General features: G+C 43.7%; 1 protein-coding gene across 2 annotated transcripts in view; it reads left to right on the top strand.

Annotated features, from left to right (window-relative positions):
* LOC147684692 (uncharacterized) overlaps positions 1-26,995 on the top strand; it is a 197,845-nt gene that overhangs the window by 43,642 nt on the left and 127,208 nt on the right. Inside the window, exons 13-19 of one of the 2 annotated variants that reach the window (XM_086940527.1) lie at positions 2,275-2,393; positions 3,633-3,815; positions 4,589-4,797; positions 5,799-5,890; positions 9,397-9,494; positions 12,815-13,000; positions 24,208-24,279. In XM_086940527.1, coding sequence (XP_086796653.1) covers positions 2,275-2,393; positions 3,633-3,815; positions 4,589-4,797; positions 5,799-5,890; positions 9,397-9,494; positions 12,815-13,000; positions 24,208-24,279 — 959 coding nt within the window. The remainder of the gene's footprint in view (positions 1-2,274; positions 2,394-3,632; positions 3,816-4,588; positions 4,798-5,798; positions 5,891-9,396; positions 9,495-12,814; positions 13,001-24,207; positions 24,280-26,995) is intronic. The other variant, XM_086940528.1, reaches the window with a different exon arrangement.

Genomic DNA, 26,995 nt, shown 5'->3' with positions numbered 1-26,995 from the left:
TGAGGTTGTTCTCTGACAACTTCAAGATTCTTTGTAAAGTTCTCCAGTTTCGCTAACTTTAAGAAGAGGCACAAAAAATGCGGGTTAAAGATCCAACGTGATGTAGGTTCTACAAGAGAAAATCCATGCAAAATTACACATTTAAAGGGGGAAAAAGTTTACTTGGAAAAATGCCTTGCAAGGAATTACACCGACAAGCAAAGTTGACAGAAAATGTGGATTTTTTTCAGAGCGATTTCGCATGCAGGCCTTGCTTTAAAACAAATTTCTCTAACCACATGTTTTCCAAAAAGTTTCACGCTTTGTGAAATTCACAAAGATTACAAAGCTTTTGAAAACTGAAATGAGTTGCGAAGTAAAAACTTTGCACAGCACTAGTAAAATGGAAACATGCATTCAGCAGATCTTGTGAACATAAAACAGGACAGCATGATTGCCCCTGTTTTTGGGGGATTCCCCTGGTCTCTGTTTCATCACGTGACATTCACCGCTGCACCAGCATGTCATGGGATGCTGAGTTGATATGATGCCGGTTTTGTTAGAAGTGCTTTCCATCGTTTGTCAGCACCACTGCGTGCCAGTGACTGCATACAAAACCTAACTTTTTGCAGAAGCATAGATAACATGGAGCCGGTGCAGTGGCACCAGGGTGCTGGCGGCAGAGGAGCCTTCTGCAGCTCAGTTATGGCTGGTTTCACTATCGGACCAGCAGGGAAGGGAAATCCATTTTTATTGCTTATTTTTCGGGGCGTAGCAACGGTGCTTAATTTGAGCCGGTGGTTTCCAGTGCTCGGCACCAGCACTTAATTGTCATCACTGGCACTTATGACAGCTGCCACATGGTAGCACTGTTTGTGTAATTTAGAGATTTGTTTATTGATTCAGTATACATTAAAAACAACTAATACCTGCTGCACAAGCCATTTTTTATAGCTTTGGGGGCCTGGAATAGTCTGAATTATCACACCTGTAGCAGTGTTGTGGTTAGTAGTGGTTAGTAGTTGTTTAGGTACTATCACTGGCAACGCCGGCAGTGGCAATGGGTGATGCAAGCATCCGAGGCCTCCAGACGAGAGCCCTGGCACTTTAAAAAAAAACAAATTAAGCACTGCAAGGCACCCTTGTAATACCACCGAATGTTTGTGAGCAGGCAGCCGCACATCAACACAGCCGCAACAAATGAAGTTCCTCCCCATCAACCATTGTGGGTTGTATGTCAACACAACGCGGGCTTTTACCCTGCGTACCATTACAACGCGGGCTTTACAACGCAAGTAGTTACCACGACTTCCGCTGTAGGGTGCTGGACTTAGGAATAGTAAGATTTACTATTTCAACACCAGCCTACGTACAGTAGGAAAGGTGTTGGAGTAGTAAATCTACTATTCCTTAGCCTAGAGCGCCCTCCAGCGCAAGTCGTGGTAACGACTAGCGTTGTAAAGCCCGCGTTGTAATGGTAGTGCGGTGTAAAAACCACGTGGTTCCCCACCATTGTGCAAAGATTGTACGACCAACCATCATAACCGTTACAAATCCATGCATTCTAGAGCTCAAACAAGGATTGTTGTACACCCCACTTATTGCAGCTTTTGTTGGACCTACGAAGGACAAGACATCAAAGGAAAAAGCACTGACCTCAACAATGGTTAAGTAAGGATTAACAACAAAGTGTCTACTGTTCAAGAGGAGAGAAGAAAAAAAGAGATCGACAGGACAGTGCTGTATTGTGGGTGTTTTTGGAGAAGAGGTCAAAGTGGAAGCGTAAGAGGTAAAGCAGGAGGGCAGTTTGATCCGGCATCTTCATGTCATGCGAGTTGAGTAATCTGAGTGATGGAAAAGGCTATTTTGCCAAATACCCTGTTTCTGTCACATAAGAAGACATTCATTTGTTGAATGATGGAATTTTCAGGGGTTCCCTGTGGACCTCAGCATCCTCCAAGAATGTCTTTAAGTTCACTTTGTTGGTCTGCCTTTCCTTACACCGTCTGCATTCAAGGCCCTTCTCCTCAACTTCAGACATATGTGTCTCCAGCTGAGTCTAGGAGAAGATGGTGGGCCATTACCTCCTTCCCACATCTTCACCCCCTCTACTGCAGATGAGTGAGATATGGATGCCTCATGCACAAAATTAGGACATCAACATAGACAAATTGCAGGTCCTGTATGTGAGTGAAAGTGCAAGGATGGTGTGCTACTAGCCATTAAACTTCTGTTCTATTTGTAGACATTTTTTACCTGTTTTGGTACATAAAACTGTCTTTTTTTAACACACAGGGAGTGCCTGCACCATTATGTATGAGACCAGTACAGAGTGGTTGGATAATAATCTAGGACCATACAGCTTTCTCCTTTCATATGAACAAATTCTGAAAATCAACCACAAATTCATTGGGGTAAGTAATGCTCGGAAATTTGGTGTTGAACTCTTGCGACTGATTACCAACTCGTATTTGTGGCCATGCTGCTTCCTCCTGTTGTATTCAAAAGACTGAGGAGTGGAACCAAGCGCCTGTGTGTATATATGCGCAACCTGGATTTATAACATAAGCAAGGATCCCACCCGCAATGGCATGCATTGGACACAGGACTGTTGGTGTCCTTCATTGTTGCTTGTTTCTTAAATATATATATATGTTAATGTATATTATTATATAGTTTTAGGGTCTCAGTTATATTTACAGCATGTACTTGTGCCACCCATACATCGAGACCTGGAGATATTAAAATAAAGCTTTCCTGGCTGTGGGGAATAGAAAAGGATATATATATATATATATATATATATATACATACATACATACATACATATATATATATATATATATGTGTGTGTGTGTGTGTGTGTGCCTTAAATAATTCTATTACCACATGACATAGAAGGATATCAAAAATCAAATATATATATATATATATGTATATATATATATATATATATATATATATATATATATATATATATATATGTATATACTTAGTGTAATATACTTTTTATCGCCATTGTCGAAAAAAATTCAGGGAGGGACCCACAAAGTCTGTTCACACAAAACCCATAAAGTGAATAGCCTGAATAAGGGTAGTGGACGAACCCCCCACTGTAAAGTTGGAAAGGATTCAATGAAGAAGAGGACCGTGCCACTTTGCCAAGAGCATCCATTCCACACAAAATACATATTTGTCCAGACGTCAATCCTCCCCAGGTAGATTCTCCTGCAGTCAGTGTGGTCTATCCATGTAGTTATACAAGAACTCAAGCTAAGTGTGCCACCAATTTCAAAAGGCAAAAAAAAAAAATATATATATATATATATATATATATATATATATATATATATATATATATATATATATATATATATATATATATATATATTTTGAGGGGCCTATTGTATGGCTGACATAATGTGCCTTTTAAAGGTAGGTAATCTAGGGAACTTACCTGCCTGCATGGCCACTGGATGGGGTAGTGAGAGGAATAGGTCCCTGTGCTGCAAGGTCTCTGGTTTAGCCACAGCTACCACTTCTGGATCTTTATCGGGAGGAGGGGCAGTTCTGACCACAAATGGAATCATTGGAGAGCTAAAAACAGGTTGATGAAGCACAGACAGGTTATGTTTGATTCTCTCTTTTCCTAGTTTGATGCTGCATCATTGCTCAGTGGTGAGCAACTGGCACAGCTTGTGGTGCAGTCGGGTGTTCTGGTTGATGCCTCGGTGCAAGATGCTGAGTGGAAAGTCGATATAGTACTGAAGAATTTTAATGACACCTTTGAGGAGTTTACCTCGTTCATGATCGAGCTCCACGTCCAAACCATGCAGGTAAGAACCAATTTCACGACGCCTTCACAGTTCCTTCATACCCTACAAATAATCGATCCCAGGCAGGCTAGAATTCATCATGCCTTACAAATGTAGTCCTGCTGTGAAAGCAACAACTTGGCTTTAAAACTAGAATCTTCATAATGAAGCTAAAGTCTTTCCTGTTTCGGGGTCTACCCAAAGTTGGAGGGAAAAGGTTTATGTGCCTTATTTAGAGTTTGTGGATGATACAACCCATCACAAACATGGGGGATATCCCGTCCACCGTATTACAAGTGCATAATAGCTGTTGGCCTATCCTTGAATCTCTGAATAAGTTCCTAAGACCCAAGAAATAAAGTTATTGGCCTGTGATCAAACACACAGGTCTACAGCTGAAAGTGGGATTAGTGTGCCTGTCTATTAGCTTGAGATCGTGCATACATCTGAGATAATTGACCATATCTCCACACGCGGTGCATAGGGTCGAGGGAGGGTTGCATGAACAAAGTTGTTACTGCTGTGGGCACATCTGAACTTGTGCCTGGTGGATAAATGCAAGTAATTACTACCCAGTGAAGTCTAACCTTTTGATGAACTCTGCAAAGTTACAATGAACAGCCTTCTTGAGGCTAATAACGAACAGCCTTCTTCAGGCTAATAAGATAGATATACTTTGAGTCCAACACTCTGCTGGCGGTACCTTGACCTGAATCTCATGGACCAAGGTAGTGGGACGAAAGTAGCTTCTCTGCTGACTTCACACTCTCTCTCGATGTTCTTCGTCCCTCCAGGCACATGTCGATGTCATCGATATTGAAAGTATCAGGTGCAAGATGTTCAATGCCATGTGGAAGGAACTAGCCCCCCACTTTAGTTCATTTGCCGACAGTGATTACGAGACCTGGATTGGGGAACGACTCAAATTGTTCACTCCCTGCATCACCACTCAACAGATCTATGAACTGCCCTCCGCGGTGAACTGCACAACATTCCATGCCATGTGAGTATAGCTCTTTTCATGAATGAACATGAGTGCTTGTGCCTCTGTCCGTGCACAAGAGGTTTTCCTGTGCGAGTGTTGTTGGAAGACCTTCTACCAGGGGCAGCTCTAGGCTCATGGCGGCCCTGGGCAGGGAGCAAAGGTAGGGGGCCCCGGAAGGGGGGGTCCGGGTGGGGGGTCAGAGTGTTTGGAAGTGGAACAGAGCCGGAGGCCGCCAAATCCCTGCCAGGGGCCTCCACGCAAACATGTATCCATCCTCAAAGGATTATTATATTAAGGATATATATTGGCGTGGCGGCCCCTGGGGTTTGGCGGCCCTGTGCAGGTGCACAGCTTGCACATTCTAAGGCCGCCCCTACTTCTACTCACCGTATGATGAAGGCATCGCTCTATTATCTCTGTGTACGGATGGTGGCAGTCTAGAATATCGAGTAGGGTACACGGTTCCATGTTAGTATCATAGCCAAAATATCACCACACAAAACTGTTGAAAGGTAAGTGCATGTATGGAAGCAAAGACTAATAATTCTTAACTTCACACCTACTTACTTTGAAGATATATACTTTCAAGGTACATATATGTACAGGTGTACAGGTAGGTATAAAAAAATCTATGCATACTTACCTGTCGATATTTATGATCTCAATAATATGGTATGGCATTAGGGTACAACAATATTTCCTGCCCAATATCTGGGACCCACACCAGTGCAGATGTGAACATGTTTGCTCTGTGCTTATGCAACAGGCTGAGAGGATGTGCACAGGGTTTGTGTGTGCGTGTGTGTGTGTGTGTGCATGCATGTGAACGTGATCCGCTGCCTCTTTGAGATTTTTGCCTCTTAACCTATGTCAATCTGCACATTTGAGTAAGAGATGGCTTGGCCAAAAACTTGCTGTTGATGCAGGCAGAAAGGCTGAACGTTGTGCAGTTAACTAGTGTGCCACTTCTTGGAAATGGTGCATGATTCCCTGACACAGTTTCTTTTCTTCTATTTTAGCATGCACAGTTTTAATGCTGCGTTTCAAAACATGGACAGTGACACTCAACGCCTTGTAGCTAGATGGATCTATGATTACCTGAACGTCACACGTGAGTGATTTCTATCAGCCTCTAATAAGTTTTCCTTGTTCTATAAATAAGAACTTGTTGCATGTTTTGTGTTTAGTCTCTCTATGTCGTCATCTCTCTCTTTCTCCGCCTCTTTTGCTTTCTCGTTTCCTCTCTGTCACTTACTTTCTCTGCCTCCCAGTCTTTTTCTTTCTTTAGCTCCTCTGCCTTGCTCTCTATTGCACCCTCTTTCTTTACGTTTTACCTTTAAGTTCCATCCTGTTCCCTCTCTCGAATTCTCTCTCACTCACTACCTTTATCATTCTTTGAGGCTCTCTCTAGCATTCCTTTCTTCTCTGGTGCCGCATCTCTCTCTCGCTCTCTCTCTCTCTTTATCTCTTTCTCTCTATCAGATCAGTTTTCATCACAAAGTTGATGCTGCTTGAATGTCAGTAAACCTTTTAATATCACATTTATCACCTAACATTCACCAGGCTCTCCTCTTCAGATAGTCATTAACCAAGCTCTCTTCTTCAGATAGTAATTCACTGGACTCTCTTCTTCAGATAGTCATTCACGAGACTCTCTTATTCAGATAGTCATTGACAAGGCTTGCTTCTTCATATATCATTCACTGGACTCTCTTCTTCAGATAGGCATTCACCAGGCTCTCCTCTTCAGATAGTCATTAACCAGGCTATCGTCTTCATATAGTAATTCACCAGCCTCTCTTATTCAGATAGTCATTGACCAGGCTCTCTTCTTCAAATATCATTCACTGGACTCTCTTCTTCAGATAGGCATTCACCAGGCTCTCTTATTCAGATAGTCATTCACCAGGCTCTCCTCTTCAGATAGTCATTAACCAGGCTCTCTTATTCAGATAGTCATTCACCAGGCTTCCTTATTTAGATAGTCATTCACCAGACTCTATTATTCAGATAGTCATTCACCAGGCTCTCCTCTTCAGATAGTCATTAAAAATGCTCTCTTATTCTGATAGTCATTCACCAGGCTCTCTTATTAAGATAGTCATTCACCAGACTCTCTTCTTCAGATAGTCATTCACCAGACTCATCTTATTTAGATAGTCATTCACCAGACTCTCTTCTTCAGATAGTCATTCACCAGTCTCTCTTATTTAGATAGTCATTCACCAGACTCTCTTCTTCACATAGTCATTCACCAGGCTCTCTTATTTAGATAGTCATTCACCAGACTCTCTTCTTCAGATAGTCATTCACAAGACTCTCTTATTCAGATAGCCATTGACCAGGCTTGCTTCTTCATATATCATTCACTAAACTCTTTTCTTCAGATAGGCATTCACCAGGCTCTCTTCTTCAGACAGGCATTCACCAGACTCTCCTATTCAGATAGTCATTGACCAGGCTCTCTTCTTCATATATAATTCACTAGACTCTCTTCTTCAGATAGGCATTCACCAGGCTCTCTTCTTCAGATAGGCATTCACCAGGCTCTCATCTTCAGATAGTCATTCACAAGGGTCTCTTCTTCAGATATTCATTCTTCAGGTTAGTATTTCTGAAGGTTGACAGACACTCTTTTCTATACAGCTGTTCAAAAATATCGGATTTTGACTGAGAACAAAGTAATGAATTGTTTTACCCTGGTATTACAATATTGTGTGTTTTTACTCGAACCCCTGACATCACAGTGTGGCTTTGGTGTACATTTCACCTGACCAGTTACAAATGCTGTCCATGGATCCAGTCACAACGTTCAGGACTTTGGACATTGAAGTATATTGAAGTATATTCGCATCCAGAAGGAACAAAACGAAATCCTTATGGTCTAATCAAAAGAAGAACTAAAATCCACTCACAACATCTGATACCAGTAATTGGTTGCAAGATGGACCTGATGTTATTTATGATTTTATCCATAGCCATCCGTAGGCGTCTAAAAACCATCTTCATACCAGAACATTTGTAAATGCGCAACAGGAAGTTGCATCTATGGTCCCCCTTATGAATGGACCAGTAATTGTTGTGACATTTATCACCCCATGGTACGGTCCGACTCAGCTTAGCCAGAATTTATCGGTTGTGATAAATATCACCCAATTACAAGTTTTTAGCCACTAACAATAGGATTTTGGGGCTTACCTGATATTTTTCCACCCAATCAATATACAAAGGTATGACCTGCCGATTTCATCACCGTACTCATAATTGCTGTACGCCCATTAACAGGAGTTACCACACATATCGCAATTAGCCAGTAATCTCTCGTTGTTCAGAAAGCCCACCTTACCTTTCATCAGACAGGTTCTAATGGGTTATGTAAACAATGCACAAGATGGCTGACATTGTGTCTGCAGCATGCGCTAATCCAAGTGTGTGTATTTCCAGGGTTGCACCTATCTACAAATTTACCACGCTCTAGGGGACTGAGTGGAATCACAATCACTTAGGTGTAAAAACAAGATAGGTGTTTTTCCTGAAAAAAGTCTGCAGTGTAATCCACAGGCATGTGCATGTCATGCATCTCTGATATAGCCAGGGCCACTGGAATTATGCGGCAGAAGAGGGCGAAATTATGCATCAAGGGTGAGTAAATTATACAGCAAAAAAGGAAAAATATGCGGAATAATGCGGCACATAGTATGATACTACCACTTCATTATTTTGTCTTTTTTAAACTTGTCAACACTCTGTAGACTTTGGTTGCACCGCAATAGTACCAGTTGAACACCCAAAAATATCAATAAGCAAAAGAAAGGTGACCTCTCAACCTTTGCAAAAGGCCTTCCACTGCACAGCAACACTTGTTTTTTGTTGACATCTGCAGAGTATGCAGCAAATAATGGATTATGTGGCAAATGTGGCAATTCTATAATTATATCAAAAATGGTGCTGCCTCACAATTGCATAATTCCAGTGGCCCTAGATACAGCGGATACATTATCTACTAGTACATTCTCAAAAATGTTACAAAACTCGATAGAAGTCTGGAACTGTATGACTGCCTATAATGCAGGTAGTTTGTACTAAGTATTTTGAGCCATGTTTCAATAGAACATACTACAAAATACATACTGCAGTGTTAAACACACAAATGTAGTGGCCATGCACATTTGCCAGCATACATTCAGAGGCATGCGGCAGAACTCTACCACAAGAAGTAGATGAAGGCAGGAATTAATCTAAGAAATGTTAGGTCATTAAGTCCTCAGCACTGCATCCATTGGTCCACCCCTGAGTTCTTCAGCATGCCATCTCTCTGCAATCCCATCAACTCATATGTTTCAGTTTACCCTCTGGTAACCATTGAAAATGATCAAAATATATGGCATCTCAGGTGTATGTGTGCTTGTACAGTAGTGTGAGATCTTCTAAGATCCAGAATGGAAAGACCCTCCTCAAATGACCCAGTCTTCCAGAAGTTCTATTTTCCATGTACTGTATGATTTTCACTTCTGTCCATTAGGTGCCCCTCAACCTTGTAGAAGAGTAAGATCTTTGGATTTAATATTGCACGTTGAACGGCTCGTTCCTCAAACTGATTTCATTTCATTATTTCAGAATGTCCAAGCGACAATTGGCTGATCGACAATTTTGGGGACTTCAGTGTGAAAGTTACAGTACAGGAGATAATGTGCCTGAATCCAAGTTTTGATTTGGTAAGAAACCCTTGAGAGATCTTGGGAAAATAGATGACAGTGAGATTCGAACTCAAGTGTCTTTGAGGATAACACAGGTGTGGTATTTGGGGCCTGAAGTAAATAAAGATGAATATGTGATCCACATGGGGTCTGAAGACCATAAAAGATGAGGGGGAGCTAAAAGTAAGGATGCTGAATGACTTAAAGATGTCTATCAGTGAGATACAACTAGGGATGTGCAGTTCCTCTCAGACTCAGCATCAGCATACTTAGTATCACTGCACCTATTTTAACCCACCTCTAATCATCACACTACACAACACAACCCACACACCCACACTTCACCCTACGGCATTTAAAAGATCTCCGGCAAAGAGCCCTTAGTGGGTGCCCATCGGACATTGCAGTGCCGGCCCGACGAGGAAAAGCCCAAATGATGAAGCATGCCACCTTTTGGGGTGTGTGATGGCACTTGCTCCTATTGGAGCCTTTTCCTTTAACCTGAAACTTAAGAAATTGATCTTGTTTTCCTCCTTCATTCCCCCTGTCTGAGAGGAACTGCACACTGCTAGTTGTGAGTAATTTGTAGGAGCAAGCGTGCTGGACCTTTATATGCCCCTGGTTCCTCCTTGTTGATGTACCAGTGAGATACCTCAGTCATGAGATTGTGTTTTCAATGCACTAAACATACACAGTTATACAAATGAAATTGCACGTAACGCAAGATACATTTTATAATCCCTCATTCTCACTAGTGTTGGCCAACCACATTGGTTATTCCGCACATGAAATCACCCATATCATGGTCTTCGGTAAATCTATGACTCGGAATTACTGCACTATTACAACTTTTCTCCCAAGGAATGAGAAATAACTATGGGAATTGTATTTGCACACCTATTATTGTATGTTTTTTCATCATTCTACCGGGATTTCTCTGCACACATTTCACTAGCTCTTTCATTTTGAAACCAATGTGGGGAAAGGGATTCAACAGAGTGGTTCTCCCAAAAATCTGTATTATCGATTGGGGCGGAAATTCCAGTGTGCACCTGAATCAGGATTACCCAGAAACTGAGCATCAGACCCATAGTATTTTTCCCTGTTGACCAAAACTTAACTGAATCTCTAAATATGGAAAGGAAGCGTGGGGAGAACATTGCTAAAACAGAGCAAATGAAGTAGAAGGAGAAAAACATGATACCAGGATACTGAGCCATCACTGAAGTCTATCACAAACAAAACATTTTTAGTCGTTTTCAAAGGGTACCTTATGGAGCTTGACATTTGCCCAGCTGTCACTTATACAACACATTGGATCATGAATGACACAAACATCTGCCTGGTGACCAGTGTAACACTTAGGAGTGGCTGTAGTGTACTAGCAACATCACAATCTGCTTTTAATTTTCTCACTTTTTTTATCAACAGTACTATTCTAAGCTATTTTGAGAAAGTCAACACTGGATGACTATTGAGTTATTTAATCAGTGCAGGATTTGTGCCCTGATCATGACACCGCTATTTTGTAATAGCTGAAAGTGACTTAAAGTCATTGCCAAATGAATTAGGCACTAAACAGTTTTATCCCCCCATCTGATGAAGGCTTAGAACAACATCTCAGAGTTGAAACTCGTCCCTGCCTGTTTTAGCCAGTTCTGTGGCTCTTGACATTGAATGCAGCCATTCATACTGCAATAGGAGCCACGTCGTCTGTGTTACGCTCCACCTAGTTGAATCAGTTGTTGACAGTGGTGTAGTAGTGGGAAGGCGTCCCTCCCGGGCGGTGCGAGTCTTGGGGACGGTGCATTTTTACCCACACCACCTCCTCCCCGCACTTTGCTCTTACCTGTGGCCGTCACTGGCTGGCAAATGCAGGGACCGCTAAGGGCGGCAAAAGGTCTAGCTATGCTACTGGGTGTCGATGACTTGTCTGCAGACTTCCTTAACTGATGCAATGCTGCTAAGCAACATCTCCTAAGACCGGCACTCTTACTTCTTTAAACGATAATTATCAGTGTTGAACTGGCCTGCCGTGCTCTCTCACACTGCCAGATGAGCCAGTTAAAACGGGCCAGTGGTCAGGTGTGTTTTCTTGGCCCAGTGTGCTTTGTTGGGACCAAAGACACCCCTTTCAATCCAGCCCATCTGGCAGTGCCAGAGTGCCCAATAGGCCAGTCCTACACTGATAATTATTCAAGTAAGAGAAAGTTGAGCTTAGATGTGGGAAACCTATCCGAGTATGTGAGAGAGCAATTCGATGTAGAGAGCAAACGCTCACAAGAGCATCTGCGTGCCATGGTTTTCACCAGTATGTTACATCCAAAGGACAGTTTGCCCATTGTAAATTGAGCTATTTCTTTGCTGTGCCCTTTAGTTCCTCTGACGAGAAGTAATTTTAGCATGGACTAAACCTCACGGAGAAGCATACGCCGTCACAAAGAATGCTTTAGTTGCATCAAGAGTTTATTAAACATGAGATGCTGTGTCTAGAAGAGAGTGGGATGTGAGATCTGGTTGAGAACAGATCAGAGGAACCAGGATATGTCGGGAAGTGAGGGATCATGCAACTAGGTTCGCGATTGACAACCAATAGAACGCCCTGAGAAATTATAACATCCCAATTTACATTCAATATCCTTATCAGAAAGAAAACAAACGGAGTATTCTAAATAAATCAGCAATCATCAATTCCAAAAATCCATTCCTCATTTCCTTAATGTAACAGCATAAATCTTTGGGGGTTTTTAGAGGTGGGTGGATGCGGGATTGCCACCAAGCATTTTCGGATGTCGCATCTGCCCACACTCTAAATTTCTCAACAATTTTTGGCAGATGCCCTGCATCTGAATAAAGAATCGTGGTTCTAATTTTATAATTACAAAAAAGGCGGTTTAAACACTTGACACAGGCATACCTTGAGATACATGTCAACCTCAGGAAAAATCAGCATTTTAATTGAGACATGATTTAACAAAGACCATATTGTAGTTGGGAGACATAACTGCAAAAACCTAAAAATAGCAGGCTAAACCATGCACTTGGGTTTTTTACTGCCTAATCTCACATATGCATATAATTTGAGTAACTGGGGAAAAATAGATTTGCCAAGAACTACATTAATTCCTAATTAAATGATAAAGCTTAGTTTAGAACCTTAAGTCTTTAAAACCTAAGTTCTGCATGTTCAATGCACAACTGTGCCTATCACACACATTCTGCAAGTATTACAACCATTTACACGTTTGCTGTCAAGATTGGTCTATTTTACCTCAATATTATTAGAGTAAAATTAAAGCAGATTATGCCTGATTCTGAATCTGATTTTCTGTTTTCAGCTGGGTGCTGTGGAAGATCTTACTCCAGCGCAAAATGGCTACGCAGCCTTAGTGATACCCGATGCCCTGGTGTCAGTGTCGATAATGACCACAATCTTAGATGCAGTAATGAATGAGACAACACAGGAAGAAACCATTGCCAGCCTCGGTGAATTCTGGGATTCCTTCACCGTTGCTTATGAAGAGGTAAGAACAATTATATTTTACTATAGGCAAAATTCTGGAAAAATCGTCTAGTGGAAGAGATGGGCATTAGGTAATGCCTGCACCAAAAGACACATAGTGACTATGATTATCAAGGAATATCTATTTTACCGGTAAATGTTTCAGGTAAAGTAAAAAATGAACGATTTATTAATAAACCCTGTTCATGTGAGGGACCCTACATTCCGAACTCCCAATTCATTTTTATTTCAATTTTATTATTTGATTTCATTAAGGACATTTATTTATTTTAATTTAATGTGTTATGATCCTTACCTCTAATGTAATGATCTTGCTTATCTTTGTTGATGTAATGGTCTTCAATATAGTCGTCAGCACTGAAGGGGCTATGTCGAGGTACTGGAGTCGACATAGTAGTTGGTACATATAATGAACACCAGGTAGTTGGGCTTATAAGGAAGCAATGACTAATAGGGGAGAGGATGTAGGCTTATGGCTAGAAAAGTCTACCTAGAAGCTGGGGAACTGGGTTTGAGTCTCGGCAACGACGCTCAACATCCTGTGATTCTGGGCAAATCACTTAATTTCCCCGTACCTAACAAAAATGGATATGTCCATCTGTAACGAAATTGGTGCTCATGTAAAGCGCTCTGATACCCGATGTCTCGGGTCTAGTTTGTGCTATATAAAACTCAAAAAAATTGTTCCTCTTGCCCAATGTAGTACGAAAGGGCAAATACATGTACCTTCTAATTATTGAAACAATGTTTATGAAGCTGAAATGCCAAGCATGTTAGCCAAAGTTGATTACATTTTAATTCTGCACTTATTAAAAACTTCCTTCCTTAGATCTTCTCAAGTGGCTATATGCAAACTTTCTTAAAAGAAAGCAGGGCACACAATAGGACCAACAAGAGTTTGGTTCCCAGCAGCCCATTCTAAATCAGGCAGCAAGCATAAGCCACTTTCCAAAGCTTGCAAACACCTTAGTGCATAATCAAAGTTCCTATGAGTTTAGTGTTTATTAAGCTGCCCATTTTACATGATTTGACAAAGGTAAATGTGGTCATAATCTTATGTTTCTGATCAAAATTACCTTTCTTACATCTGCCTGGAGTTTACAAAAGAATTCCTGGGGCCGTATTACAATAAGTGCTGCAGGGGCACCACGGGCGTTTGGGCCCGCTTGGTGCACCCCCGGGGCACTTTGGTATTAAACAAGTGGGCGCAGACACTTGTGCATCCCCTTTTATAACTCCGATAGCGCTGACACACTTAAAGTGCCAGCGCTATCTTCAGAGGGTGTACCCTCATTTGCATAGGGGCGTGCCCGACGCAAATGAGGGAATTCTTTTGACTTCTGTATTACAGAAGCGGGCACAGAGTCAAAGGAGCCCTCAGGAAGCGCACTGATAGTGCGCCATTTAAAAGGTGGCGCTCTGTCAGTGCGCCTCCTGAGAGCAGCCTTCTGCAGGGGGTACAGGGGGTCCCATGGACCCCCCGGACATCACTAACAGGCGGGACAGCACCTGCCTGCTAGGGAATCTCTATTGCCCTGTAAAAGTGCAGGCGGGTGCCACCTGCACTGTGAAAACACGGAGCAACTGCTCCGTGTTTTCAAATGAATTCGCTGCCCTGGGGGCAGAGCATACATCATTATTGGGCGCACTGTGCCTGTTTGCGCCCATCGCACCTTTTAGTATTAAATGTTTTTATTGATCAAAAAGGAAGAAAGCTGGAAAAAGGACCGCCGTCCATTCCGCCTACAACCCAACGGGCTGGCATAGAGGGGACAGTGCACATACAGTTCGCAAATCAGGGGGAACCATTGTTAAACACAGCAAGCCGCCTACAACCCAGCAAGGGCCGGCCGCATCATAAGCAAGCTGAATACACTAGAAGTCCCCACAGGTGTGTCGTCGGTCCAGCATCCCCAGGCAGGTGTAGACCGATCATCCCTACCAAACCCCAAGGGGCTATCCAGCCGCCCCCTCGGAACAGCACTGCTGCTGTATTACCCTCCAACCAGCCTGAGCTAAGTAGCACCTCCGCCTGTTGAAGTGAACAAAGAAAAGGAACCCCCAAACAAACCCCTTTCCCACCCGGAACCCAACAAACCCCCACCCACACCCTTAGCCATTACCCTCCCCCCCTCCCCTCTTCCTTCCCCATGGTCCATGGACCTCACCTACCCCCCCTATTGTCCTTACCCAACCTTCGGAGCCGCACCTGTCCCCCTCCCTTCCTCCCCCACTTCCATAAACCTCCATCGCACCTTTTAAAAGATGCATCGGGTGCAAACAATCGCAATGCATAATACGGCTCCTTGTTAATTTACTCCTGATTGCTCCAGCACAAGTGCTGGGAAATGTGCATTAGTAAATCCTTCTCAAGGGGGTGTGTTATGGGGGTTCCAAGACGTAGTTTGCATTGAAAGTTTGTGAAAGATTTAAGAGCTGGTGCAACTCCCTTTGCAGTATTGGAAGGAGAACGGATCACCCCCATGCTTGCTGGTGATGTGGGGGGAGGGCTTATGCCATGGAGTTTTTTTTCCTATTGTCAAAAATTGTTTCACCGGCAGAGAGAAAAAATGAATTTTTACAGGAGGCTCCCTTCCAAGCATTTGTAAAGGAGGCTCCCTTTCACGCATTTGTACAGGAGGCTCCCTTTCACGCAGGCTCCCTTTCACGCATTTGTACAGGAGGCTCCCTTTCACGCATTTGTACAGAAGGATCCCCTTCATGCAGTTTTACAGGAAGCTCCCTTTCATGCATTTGTACAGGAGGCTACCTTTCATGAATTTGTACAGGAGGCTACATTTCATGCATTTGTACAGGAGACTCCCTTTCACACATTTGTACAGGAGGCTCCCTTTCATGCATTTGTACAGGAGGCTACCTTTCATGAATTTGTACAGGAGGCTTCCTTTCATGCATTTGTACAGGAGGCTACCTTTCATTAATTTGTACAGGAGGCTACATTTCATGCATTTGTACAGGAGACTCCCTTTCACACACTTGTAGAGGAGGCTCCCTTTCACGCATTTGTACCGGAGGCCCCCTTTCATGAATTTGTACATGAGGCTCCCTATCACTCATTTGTACAGGAGGTTCCCTTTCACGCATTTGTACAGGAGGCTCACTTCCACGCATTTGCACAGGAGCTAATTTTCACGCATTTGTACAGGAAGCTCCCTTCCACGCATTTGTGCAGGAGGCTCCCTTTCACACATTTGTACAGGAGACTCCCTTTCATGCATTTGTACAGGAGGCTGCCTTTCATGCATTTGTACAGGAGGCTCCCTTTCACACAGGCTCCCTTTCACGCATTTGTAAAGGAGGCTCCCTTTACGCATTTCTACAGTAGGCTCCCTTTCACGCATTTGTACAGGAGGCTCACATTCACGCATTTGTACAGTAGGCTCACTTTCACACATTTGTACAGGAGGGTCACTATCACTCATTTGTACATGAGGCTCCCTTTCACACATTTGTACAGGAGCTCACTTTCATGCAATTGTATAGGAGGCTCACTTCCATGCATTTGTACAGGAGCTAACTTTTCACACATTTGTACAGGAGGCTCCCTTTCACGCATTTGTACAGGAGGCTCACTTTCAACCATTTGTACAGGCGGCTCCTATTCACGCATTTGTGCAGGAGGTTCCCTTTCACGCATTTGTACGCGAGGCTCACTTTCATGCAGGCTCCCTTTCATGCATTTGTACAGGAGTCTCCCATTCACGCATTTGAGCAGGAGGCTCCCTTTCACGCATTTGAGCAGGAGGCTCCCTTTCACGCATTTGTACAGGAGGCTCCCTTTCATGGATTGTACAAGAGGGTCACTTTCACGCATTTGTACAGGAGGGTCACTTTCACGCAGGCTCCCTTTCACGCATTTGTACAGGAGACTCCCTTTCACGCAGGCTCCCTTTCACGCATTTGAGCAGGAGGCTCCCTTTCACGCATTTGTACAGGAGGCTCCCTTTCATGGATTGTACAAGAGGGTTACTTTCACGCATTTGTACAGGAGGGTCACTTTCACGCAGGCTCCCTTTCACGCATTTGTACAGGAGACTCCCTTTCACGCAGGCTCCCTTTCACGCATTTGTACAGGAGGCTCCCTATCACGCATTTGTACAGGAGGCTCCCTTTCATGGATTGTACAGGAGGGTCACTTTCACGCATTTGTACAGGAGGCTCCCTGTCATGGATTGTACAGGAGGGTCACTTTCACGCATTTGTACAGGAGGCTTGCTTTCACGGATTATACAGGAAGGTCACTTTCACGCATTTTTAAAGGAGGCTCCCTTTCATGGATTGTACAGGAGGGTCACTTTCACGCATTTGTACAGGAGACTCCCTTTCACGCAGGCTCCCTTTCACGCATTTGTACAGGAGGCTCCCTATCACGCATTTGTACAGGAGGCTCCCTTTCATGGATTGTACAGGAGGGTCACTTTCACGCATTTATACAGGAGGCTCCCTGTCATGGATTGTACAGGAGGGTCACTTTCACGCATTTGTACAGGAGGCTTGCTTTCACGGATTATACAGGAGGGTCACTTTCACGCATTTTTAAAGGAGGCTCCCTTTCATGGATTGTACAGGAGGGTCACTTTCACGCATTTGTACAGGAGGCTTGCTTTCACGGATTATACAGGAGGGTCACTTTCACGCATTTTTAAAGGAGGCTCCCTTTCATGGATTGTACAGGAGGGTCACTTTCACGCATTTGTACAGGAGACTCCCTTTCACGCAGGCTCCCTTTCATGGATTGTACAAGAGGGACACTTTCAGGCATTTGTACAGGAGGGTCACTTTCACGCAGGCTCCCTTTCACACATTTGTACAGGAGGCTCCCATTCACGCATTTGTACAGGAGACTCCCTTTCATGCAGGCTCCCTTTCACGCATTTGTACAGGAGGCTCCCTTTCATGGATTGTACAGGAGGGTCACTTTCACGCATTTGTACAGGAGGCTCCCTGTCATGGATTGTACAGGAGGGTCACTTTCACGCATTAGTACAGGAGGCTTGCTTTCACGGATTATACAGGAGGGTCACTTTCACGCATTTTTAAAGGAGGCTCCTTTTCATGGATTGTACAGGAGGGTCACTTTCACGCATTTGTACAGGAGGCTTGCTTTCACGGATTATACAGGAGGGTCACTTTCCCGTATTTGTACAGGAGGCTCCTATTCACGCATTTGAGCAGGAGGCTCTCTTTCAAGCATATGTACAGGAGACTCCCTTTTACGCAGGCTCCCTTTCACGCATTTGTACAGGAGGCTCCCTTTCATGCATTTGTACAGGAGGCTCCCTTTCATGGATTGTACAGGAGGCTCCCTTTCACGCATTTGTACAGAAGGCTCCCCTTCATGCAGTTTTACAGGAAGCTCCCTTTCATGCATTTGTACAGGAGGCTACCTTTCATGAATTTGTACAGGAGGCTACATTTCATGCATTTGTACAGGAGACTCCCTTTCACACATTTGTACAGGAGGCTCCCTTTCATGCATTTGTACAGGAGGCTACCTTTCATGAATTTGTACAGGAGGCTTCCTTTCATGCATTTGTACAGGAGGCTACCTTTCATTAATTTGTACAGGAGGCTACATTTCATGCATTTGTACAGGAGACTCCCTTTCACACACTTGTAGAGGAGGCTCCCTTTCACGCATTTGTACCGGAGGCCCCCTTTCATGAATTTGTACATGAGGCTCCCTATCACTCATTTGTACAGGAGGTTCCCTTTCACGCATTTGTACAGGAGGCTCACTTCCACGCATTTGCACAGGAGCTAATTTTCACGCATTTGTACAGGAAGCTCCCTTCCACGCATTTGTGCAGGAGGCTCCCTTTCACACATTTGTACAGGAGACTCCCTTTCATGCGTTTGTACAGGAGGCTGCCTTTCATGCATTTGTACAGGAGGCTCCCTTTCACACAGGCTCCCTTTCACGCATTTGTAAAGGAGGCTCCCTTTACGCATTTCTACAGTAGGCTCCCTTTCACGCATTTGTACAGGAGGCTCACTTTCACGCATTTGTACAGTAGGCTCACTTTCACACATTTGTACAGGAGGGTCACTATCACTCATTTGTACATGAGGCTCCCTTTCACACATTTGTACAGGAGCTCACTTTCATGCAATTGTATAGGAGGCTCACTTCCATGCATTTGTACAGGAGCTAACTTTTCACACATTTGTACAGGAGGCTCCCTTTCACGCATTTGTACAGGAGGCTCACTTTCAACCATTTGTACAGGCGGCTCCTATTCACGCATTTGTGCAGGAGGTTCCCTTTCACGCATTTGTACGCGAGGCTCACTTTCATGCAGGCTCCCTTTCATGCATTTGTACAGGAGTCTCCCATTCACGCATTTGAGCAGGAGGCTCCCTTTCACGCATTTGAGCAGGAGGCTCCCTTTCACGCATTTGTACAGGAGGCTCCCTTTCATGGATTGTACAAGAGGGTCACTTTCACGCATTTGTACAGGAGGGTCACTTTCACGCAGGCTCCCTTTCACGCATTTGTACAGGAGACTCCCTTTCACGCAGGCTCCCTTTCACGCATTTGAGCAGGAGGCTCCCTTTCACGCATTTGTACAGGAGGCTCCCTTTCATGGATTGTACAAGAGGGTCACTTTCACGCATTTGTACAGGAGGGTCACTTTCACGCAGGCTCCCTTTCACGCATTTGTACAGGAGACTCCCTTTCACGCAGGCTCCCTTTCACGCATTTGTACAGGAGGCTCCTTATCACGCATTTGTACAGGAGGCTCCCTTTCATGGATTGTACAGGAGGGTCACTTTCACGCATTTGTACAGGAGGCTCCCTGTCATGGATTGTACAGGAGGGTCACTTTCACACATTTGTACAGGAGGCTTGCTTTCACGGATTATACAGGAGGGTCACTTTCACGCATTTTTAAAGGAGGCTCCCTTTCATGGATTGTACAGGAGGGTCACTTTCACGCATTTGTACAGGAGACTCCCTTTCACGCAGGCTCCCTTTCACGCATTTGTACAGGAGGCTCCCTATCACGCATTTGTACAGGAGGCTCCCTTTCATGGATTGTACAGGAGGGTCACTTTCACGCATTTATACAGGAGGCTCCCTGTCATGGATTGTACAGGAGGGTCACTTTCACGCATTTGTACAGGAGGCTTGCTTTCACGGATTATACAGGAGGGTCACTTTCACGCATTTTTAAAGGAGGCTCCCTTTCATGGATTGTACAGGAGGGTCACTTTCACGCATTTGTACAGGAGGCTTGCTTTCACGGATTATACAGGAGGGTCACTTTCACGCATTTTTAAAGGAGGCTCCCTTTCATGGATTGTACAGGAGGGTCACTTTCACGCATTTGTACAGGAGACTCCCTTTCACGCAGGCTCCCTTTCATGGATTGTACAAGAGGGACACTTTCAGGCATTTGTACAGGAGGGTCACTTTCACGCAGGCTCCCTTTCACACATTTGTACAGGAGGCTCCCATTCACGCATTTGTACAGGAGACTCCCTTTCATGCAGGCTCCCTTTCACGCATTTGTACAGGAGGCTCCCTTTCATGGATTGTACAGGAGGGTCACTTTCACGCATTTGTACAGGAGGCTCCCTGTCATGGATTGTACAGGAGGGTCACTTTCACGCATTAGTACAGGAGGCTTGCTTTCACGGATTATACAGGAGGGTCACTTTCACGCATTTTTAAAGGAGGCTCCTTTTCATGGATTGTACAGGAGGGTCACTTTCACGCATTTGTACAGGAGGCTTGCTTTCACGGATTATACAGGAGGGTCACTTTCCCGTATTTGTACAGGAGGCTCCTATTCACGCATTTGAGCAGGAGGCTCTCTTTCAAGCATATGTACAGTAGGCTCCCTTTCATGGATTGTACAGGAGGGTCACTTTCACGCATTTGTACAGGAGGCTCCCTTTCATGCATTTGTACAGGAGGCTCCCTTTCATGGATTGTACAGGAGGGTCACTTTCACGCATTTGTACAGGAGGCTCGCTTTCACACAGGCTCCCTTCCACGCATTTGTAAAGGAGGCTCCCATTCACGCATTTGTACAGGAGGCTCCCTTTCACGCATTTGTACAGTAGGCTCACTTTCACACATTTGCACAGGAGCTCACTTTCACGCAATTGTATAGGAGGCTTCCTTTCACGCATTTGTACTGGAGGCTCACTTCCATGCATTTGTACAGGAGTTAACTTTTCACGCATTTGTACAGGAGGCTCCCTTTCACGCATTTGTACAGGAGGCTCACTTTCAACCATTTGTACAGGAGCTAACTTTTCACGCATTCGTGCAGGAGGGTCCCTTTCACGCATTTGTACGTGAGGCTCACTTTCATGCAGGCTCCCTTTCATGCATTTGTATAGGAGGCTCGCTTTCACACAGGCTCCCTTCCACGAATTTGTAAAGGAGGCTCCCATTCACGCATTTGAGCAGGAGGCTCCCTTTCAGGCATTTGTACAGGAGACTCCCTTTCACATAGGCTCCCTTTCACGCATTTGTACAGGAGGCTCCCTTTTCATGGATTGTACAAGAGGGTCACTTTCACGCATTTGTACAGGAGGGTCACTTTCACGCAGGCTCCCTTTCACACATTTGTACAGGAGGCTCCCATTCACGCATTTGAGCAGGAGACTCCCTTTCACGCATTTGTACAGGAGACTCCCTTTCACGCAGGCTCCCTTTCACGCATTTGTACAGGAGGCTCCCTATCACGCATTTGTACAGGAGGCTCCCTTTCATGGATTGTACAAGAGGGTCACTTTCATGCATTTGTACAGGAGGCTCGCTTTCACACAGGCTCCCTTCCACGCATTTGTACAGGAGGCTCCCATTCACGCATTTGAGCAGGAGACTCCCTTTCACGCATTTGTACAGGAGACTCCCTTTCACGCATTTGTACAGGAGGCTCCCTATCACGCATTTGTACAGGAGGCTCCCTTTCATGGATTGTACAAGAGGGTCACTTTCACGCATTTGTACAGGAGGCTCCCTGTCATGGATTGTACAGGAGGGTCACTTTCACGCATTTGTACACGAGGCTTGCTTTCACGGATTATACAGGAGGGTCACTTTCACACATTTTTAAAGGAGGCTCCCTTTAATGGATTGTACAGGAGGGTCACTTTCATGCATTTGTACAGGAGGCTTGCTTTCACAGATTATACAGGAGGGTCACTTGCACGCATTTGTACAGGAGGCTCACATTCACGCATTTGAGCAGGAGGCTCTCTTTCACGCATTTGTACAGGAGACTCCCTTTTACGCAGGCTCCCTTTCACGCATTTGTACAGGAGGCTCCCTTTCATGCATTTGTACAGGAGGCTCCCTTTCATGGATTGTACAGGAGGGTCACTGTCACGCATTTGTACAGGAGGCTTGCTTTCACGGATTGTACAGGAGGGTCACTTTCACACATTTGTACAGGTGGCTTGCTTTCACGGATTGTACAGGAGGGTCACTTTCACGCATTTGTACTGGAGGCTCCTTTTCACGGATTATACAATAGGGTCACTTTCACGCATTTGTACAGGAGGCTCCCTTTCATGGATTGTACAAGAGGGTCACTTTCATGCATTTGTACAGGAGGCTCCCTTTCACACATTTGTACAGGAGGCTCCCTTTCACACATTTGTACAGGAGGCTCCCTTTCACACATTTGTACAGGAGGCTCCCTTTCACACATCTGTACAGGAGGCTCCCTTTCACACGTTTGTATGGGAGGCTCACTTTCACACTATTGTACAGAAGGCTCCCTTTCACACATTTGTACAGGAGGCTCCCTTTCACACATTTGTACAGGAGGCTCCCTTTCACACATTTGTACAGGAGGCTCCCTTTTACACATTTGTACAGGAGGTACCCTTTCACCGATTATACAGGAGGGTCACTTTCACACATTTGCACAGGAGGCTCCCTTTCACACATTTGTACAGGAGGTTCCCTTTCACCGATTATACAGGAGGGTCACTTTCACACATTTGTACAAGAGGCTCCCTTTCACACATTTATACAGGAGGTTCCCTTTCACGATTATGCAGGAGGGTCACTTTCACACATTTGTACAGGAGGCTCCCTTTCCTCATTGCTGAGTTCATCTTCTATGGAAAGCTCCCCCCAGGCGGAAGGCAGCCTTTTCAAAAAGTCACATAACATTCCCAGGGGTATGCCTGGAAGCCTGGTCCTGTCACAGCTTATCAGGCATAGTTCTGTGAGCGTTTAAGAACAGCAAAATGTAGTAAATCTGCATCCTTAGGTACTTGTTTTCTACAGAGGAAAATGTTTTACTTTTTTGGTGAACAATGCCCATTGAGTGGTGCAGAGGAGAGTAGGCACACATACATACACATACAAGCACACATGTACACAGGCAATGGCTTTAGAAATATACAGATATATATATTGATAGAAGCACTTACAGAGCGATGAATTTGAAAACAGAGAGAGACAAGGACCAAAAGGTTTAAAAAGGTGTTTTTATTAAAGGATTTATCCTGAGTTTTCCTTCAGAACTCCAGGCAATTAGCGAGATTTATGACGTGTTCGTTTTTCACAGTCAAGGGCGAACCCTAAACGGAGCTAATGGTATCAAAATTGTGACATAAGAAAAGAAAAGGATACTAAAATATGAATTGGCTCAGAAGACAACTAGAGAAGCTAGGCCAGGGGTCAATGGAGATAGAAAATTGGGACAAAAAGAAATATAAAATGATTGAGGGTAGTGGGTGTTGTCATACTTGATATGAAAGTGGATTTATCATAACAATAGACCTTTGCCGCTCACCCCCCCTCCCCCCCACCAAGAACTGGGCATCTTTCAAATGTCCAACATGAGGTAAGGACGCCTGCTTTCCATTGAGTAATAATTCCTCACTAACCCCCCCCCCTTAAGTTTGACATATTTGGAGCAATCTTGGGAACATTAAGGAGAAGCTCAGGATGAGCAGAGGAAGGTTGGTGGACCTTTGCCAACAGAACCCAAAATACGCAAGCAATCCAAGATATTTTCTCCGTCCAACAAGGTACATAAGAGTATATCCCGAATGTTGAGGTGGTGGTTGGGTGTTATTCCAGTCCTGTCCTTTAACCAAGTATTCATGTTGTTCAGCAAGGCAATTATAATGGAGTGTCCAAGTTGGCAATGTATTCATTCTTAGTTTAAAAAAAATACCTTGTTTAAAAAACATACCTTTTGTTAGGCTAAAGAAGGAATCACATCATCATGTTCCCTGAGAAGAAGTCTCAGGAGGAGAAGGAGGGCTGTCAGTCAGGTAAGTAACGGCATGAAGAAAATTCTGGTAGAGGGTACCGTAGCCGGGGTCAGCCAACATCCCCATCATTTTCTCAAGAGTACAAAGACTGTTCCTAATGAGGAGGTGAAATTCACTGCCACTCAATTTTATTGATTCCTAAGTCTTGCGCCCACCTTCTTCCTGAAGACCGAACTCTACGGGTAGAGTTAACTTGAGTCATCTTTGTAAAGAGGAGCTTCAACATCATGAACTTTGCATGGAGGACATAGTCTCATCTGGGGCCAGGAACAGAGTGGTGATACCACAGTCTTAGTGGGTTAACTCTAGTGCATTCAAAGAGGCAGGAGGGCGTCGGACACACTATAAAGTTTGTACTTTTGTGAAAATGATGACAATGTTGCATTGCCCGCTAGTTTATCCTCTTTGAATTCTGTACCTTGATCTGTCTAAAAGATCCTTAACAAAGCAACACCAGGGATGGACCAGCCTCTGGACCATAACAAAAAACAAAAGCAATCTATTTTATTTTGTTTTTTGGAGCAAGAAATGATCCAGTGGACTCTTGGTAGATGGCGTTCTCTTGGCCCCACCTTGTCTTTTCTTAGATGCAGAGGCATGGACACACAAATGGGTACAGCACCGGGTACAGGACAACCACGGAGGAAGAAAGAAACACAGGCAGTAGAAAGGGCCATAAGGTTGTTCAAAAACTACACTGAGCCAGCTGCTTGAAAGTTTGTTTAGTTTCAACCATTTCCATCCACCAGGAATCAACTCCCATCATATTTTATAAAATCGTAAATGAACCACTTCAATTTAGACACTTATTGAATTCATCAGTATGTTATCTGGATGGTACAGCATGCGCTGGATGCACTTACAACAGGTCGCTTAAATGTACAATGGTCTGGAACAAGAAGGGAAATAGAGGACTAACATGTTTCAATACCTTTTTGCATTATTTTTTAAAGTTTTTTATAGCGTAAACATGCCCCTTGCAGGTGTCAGAGTGCTATACAATTGTTCAGAAAGCAGAGACAAGTAGAATCAATAATATAGTCGAGAAAAATACGTGATATAGACACACCCAGATAAGGGAGAATACAACACAACGTCAGGACCAATAGAACATAGCATGCGTATATACATAACAATCCCTTGCATCCACAGTGTCAATTACCTGGGTTCCAATCCCAGACAGTGGTCATTCTCTTACTGAGCTTATGGAAATCCAGGCTGTGCCCTGGGCCCATATCACTGTATTAGAGAATTCACAGTTAGAATTTCTCAACATGTGATCAAATTATGAACTCTAAACTCGAGAAACTGACACTGTTCTCCTTTAAGGAGGTATGATTGAATAGCCTGCTCTGTATAAACATACATCTCTATAATCAAAAGGAATCTTATCTTCCTTTTTTGTATGCGGGATGAAGGTACAAACTAATGTCGCTAGGCGAGGAACAAATTTGGCAGGGGGTTGAACAAAATTATGCGACAAGAAAGGCATATCATGTGCTGTTATGCGACCACATTTTGTGTCATTACTTTCAAATTTTGTCGCATTTACAATGTTAAAAGTGTGGGCAGAGGTGGCACCACATTAGTATCAGTTTAACATCTAAATGCAACAATCCCAAATGAAAGGTGACCTGTTAAAGCACGGTAAATAATTGCCAGTGTTTTAATTAACTTTTGATCTGTTTGGGCAAGAAACATTTTTTGCTTAACATCTGGAGATTATGCAAAAGATTATAGATTATGTGGCAAGTACAGTCAATGCATAATTATGCAGACATTGCTGTGGATGTAGAATAGCATAATTCCAGTGTCCATAGTCTAAAGCTAATATTGCAAGATACATTGAGACATAGTTATGATGACAGATGCAAGGTCCTCAGATCTCGAATACGGACAAAGTTCCAAGTGGTGACCCTCATTGACACCTTACTTGATCGTACTCCATACAAAGCAGTTCTGCCCTCATAAGTCCCAGTCAGCATACTACAAACATAATCCATTATAAAAATTTCTAAAATAATAACTAGTCTTTAGCTCCTAACAAAAGCCATTTTATAGACAGATTCCAACTAGTATGATCAAACTTAAGTTAGAAGGCCACACTATGAGTGGTCTCTGTATAAAGTTAGAGAATCAGTAAGGGTGCTTTAAAAGAGAAGTCAGTGGGAGCTTACATACCTCCAGACTTCAGTGTAGTTCTGTCTTCCTTTCTCTGAAGTTTTTTTAAAACTCTACACATAGTGATATTAATCCATTTTTTGGAGCTAGATTCATTCTTGTCGCATGAAATTAAAGAAACCTATGCCTGCTCCGATATTAATTTCTGCCCCATGAATTGAACTGAATGTTCTTTCCTGTCTCATCACTCTAAAGAAACATTTGAATGCAGTGATTTTCATTTATTTTGCGTTTCTTCAATTGAACCTCTGCAGAGAGTGATAGTCATTCCACTCTTATGACTCCACTGGAACCTCTGAGAGCAGTGATATTCATTCATGTCTTGTGACACGAATGGCACCTCTGCATGCAGTGGTATTCATTCATTTCTTGTGTCTCCGACAGAAGCTCTGTAGATAGTGATATTCATTCCACTCTTATGACTCCATTGGAAACTATACACACAGAGATATTCATTCATTTATTGTATCTCTGGTGGGACCTCTACAGGGATTAATAGTCATTCGAGTCTTATGAACCTGAGTGCAGTGATATT

This window comes from Lissotriton vulgaris, chromosome 10 (genome assembly GCF_964263255.1).
Source record: "Lissotriton vulgaris chromosome 10, aLisVul1.2, whole genome shotgun sequence".
In the NCBI taxonomy this organism is placed as follows: Eukaryota; Metazoa; Chordata; class Amphibia; order Caudata; family Salamandridae; genus Lissotriton; species Lissotriton vulgaris.
The sequence above is the reverse complement of the archived record's forward strand: the minus strand, read 5'-3'. Positions and strand labels throughout refer to the sequence as shown.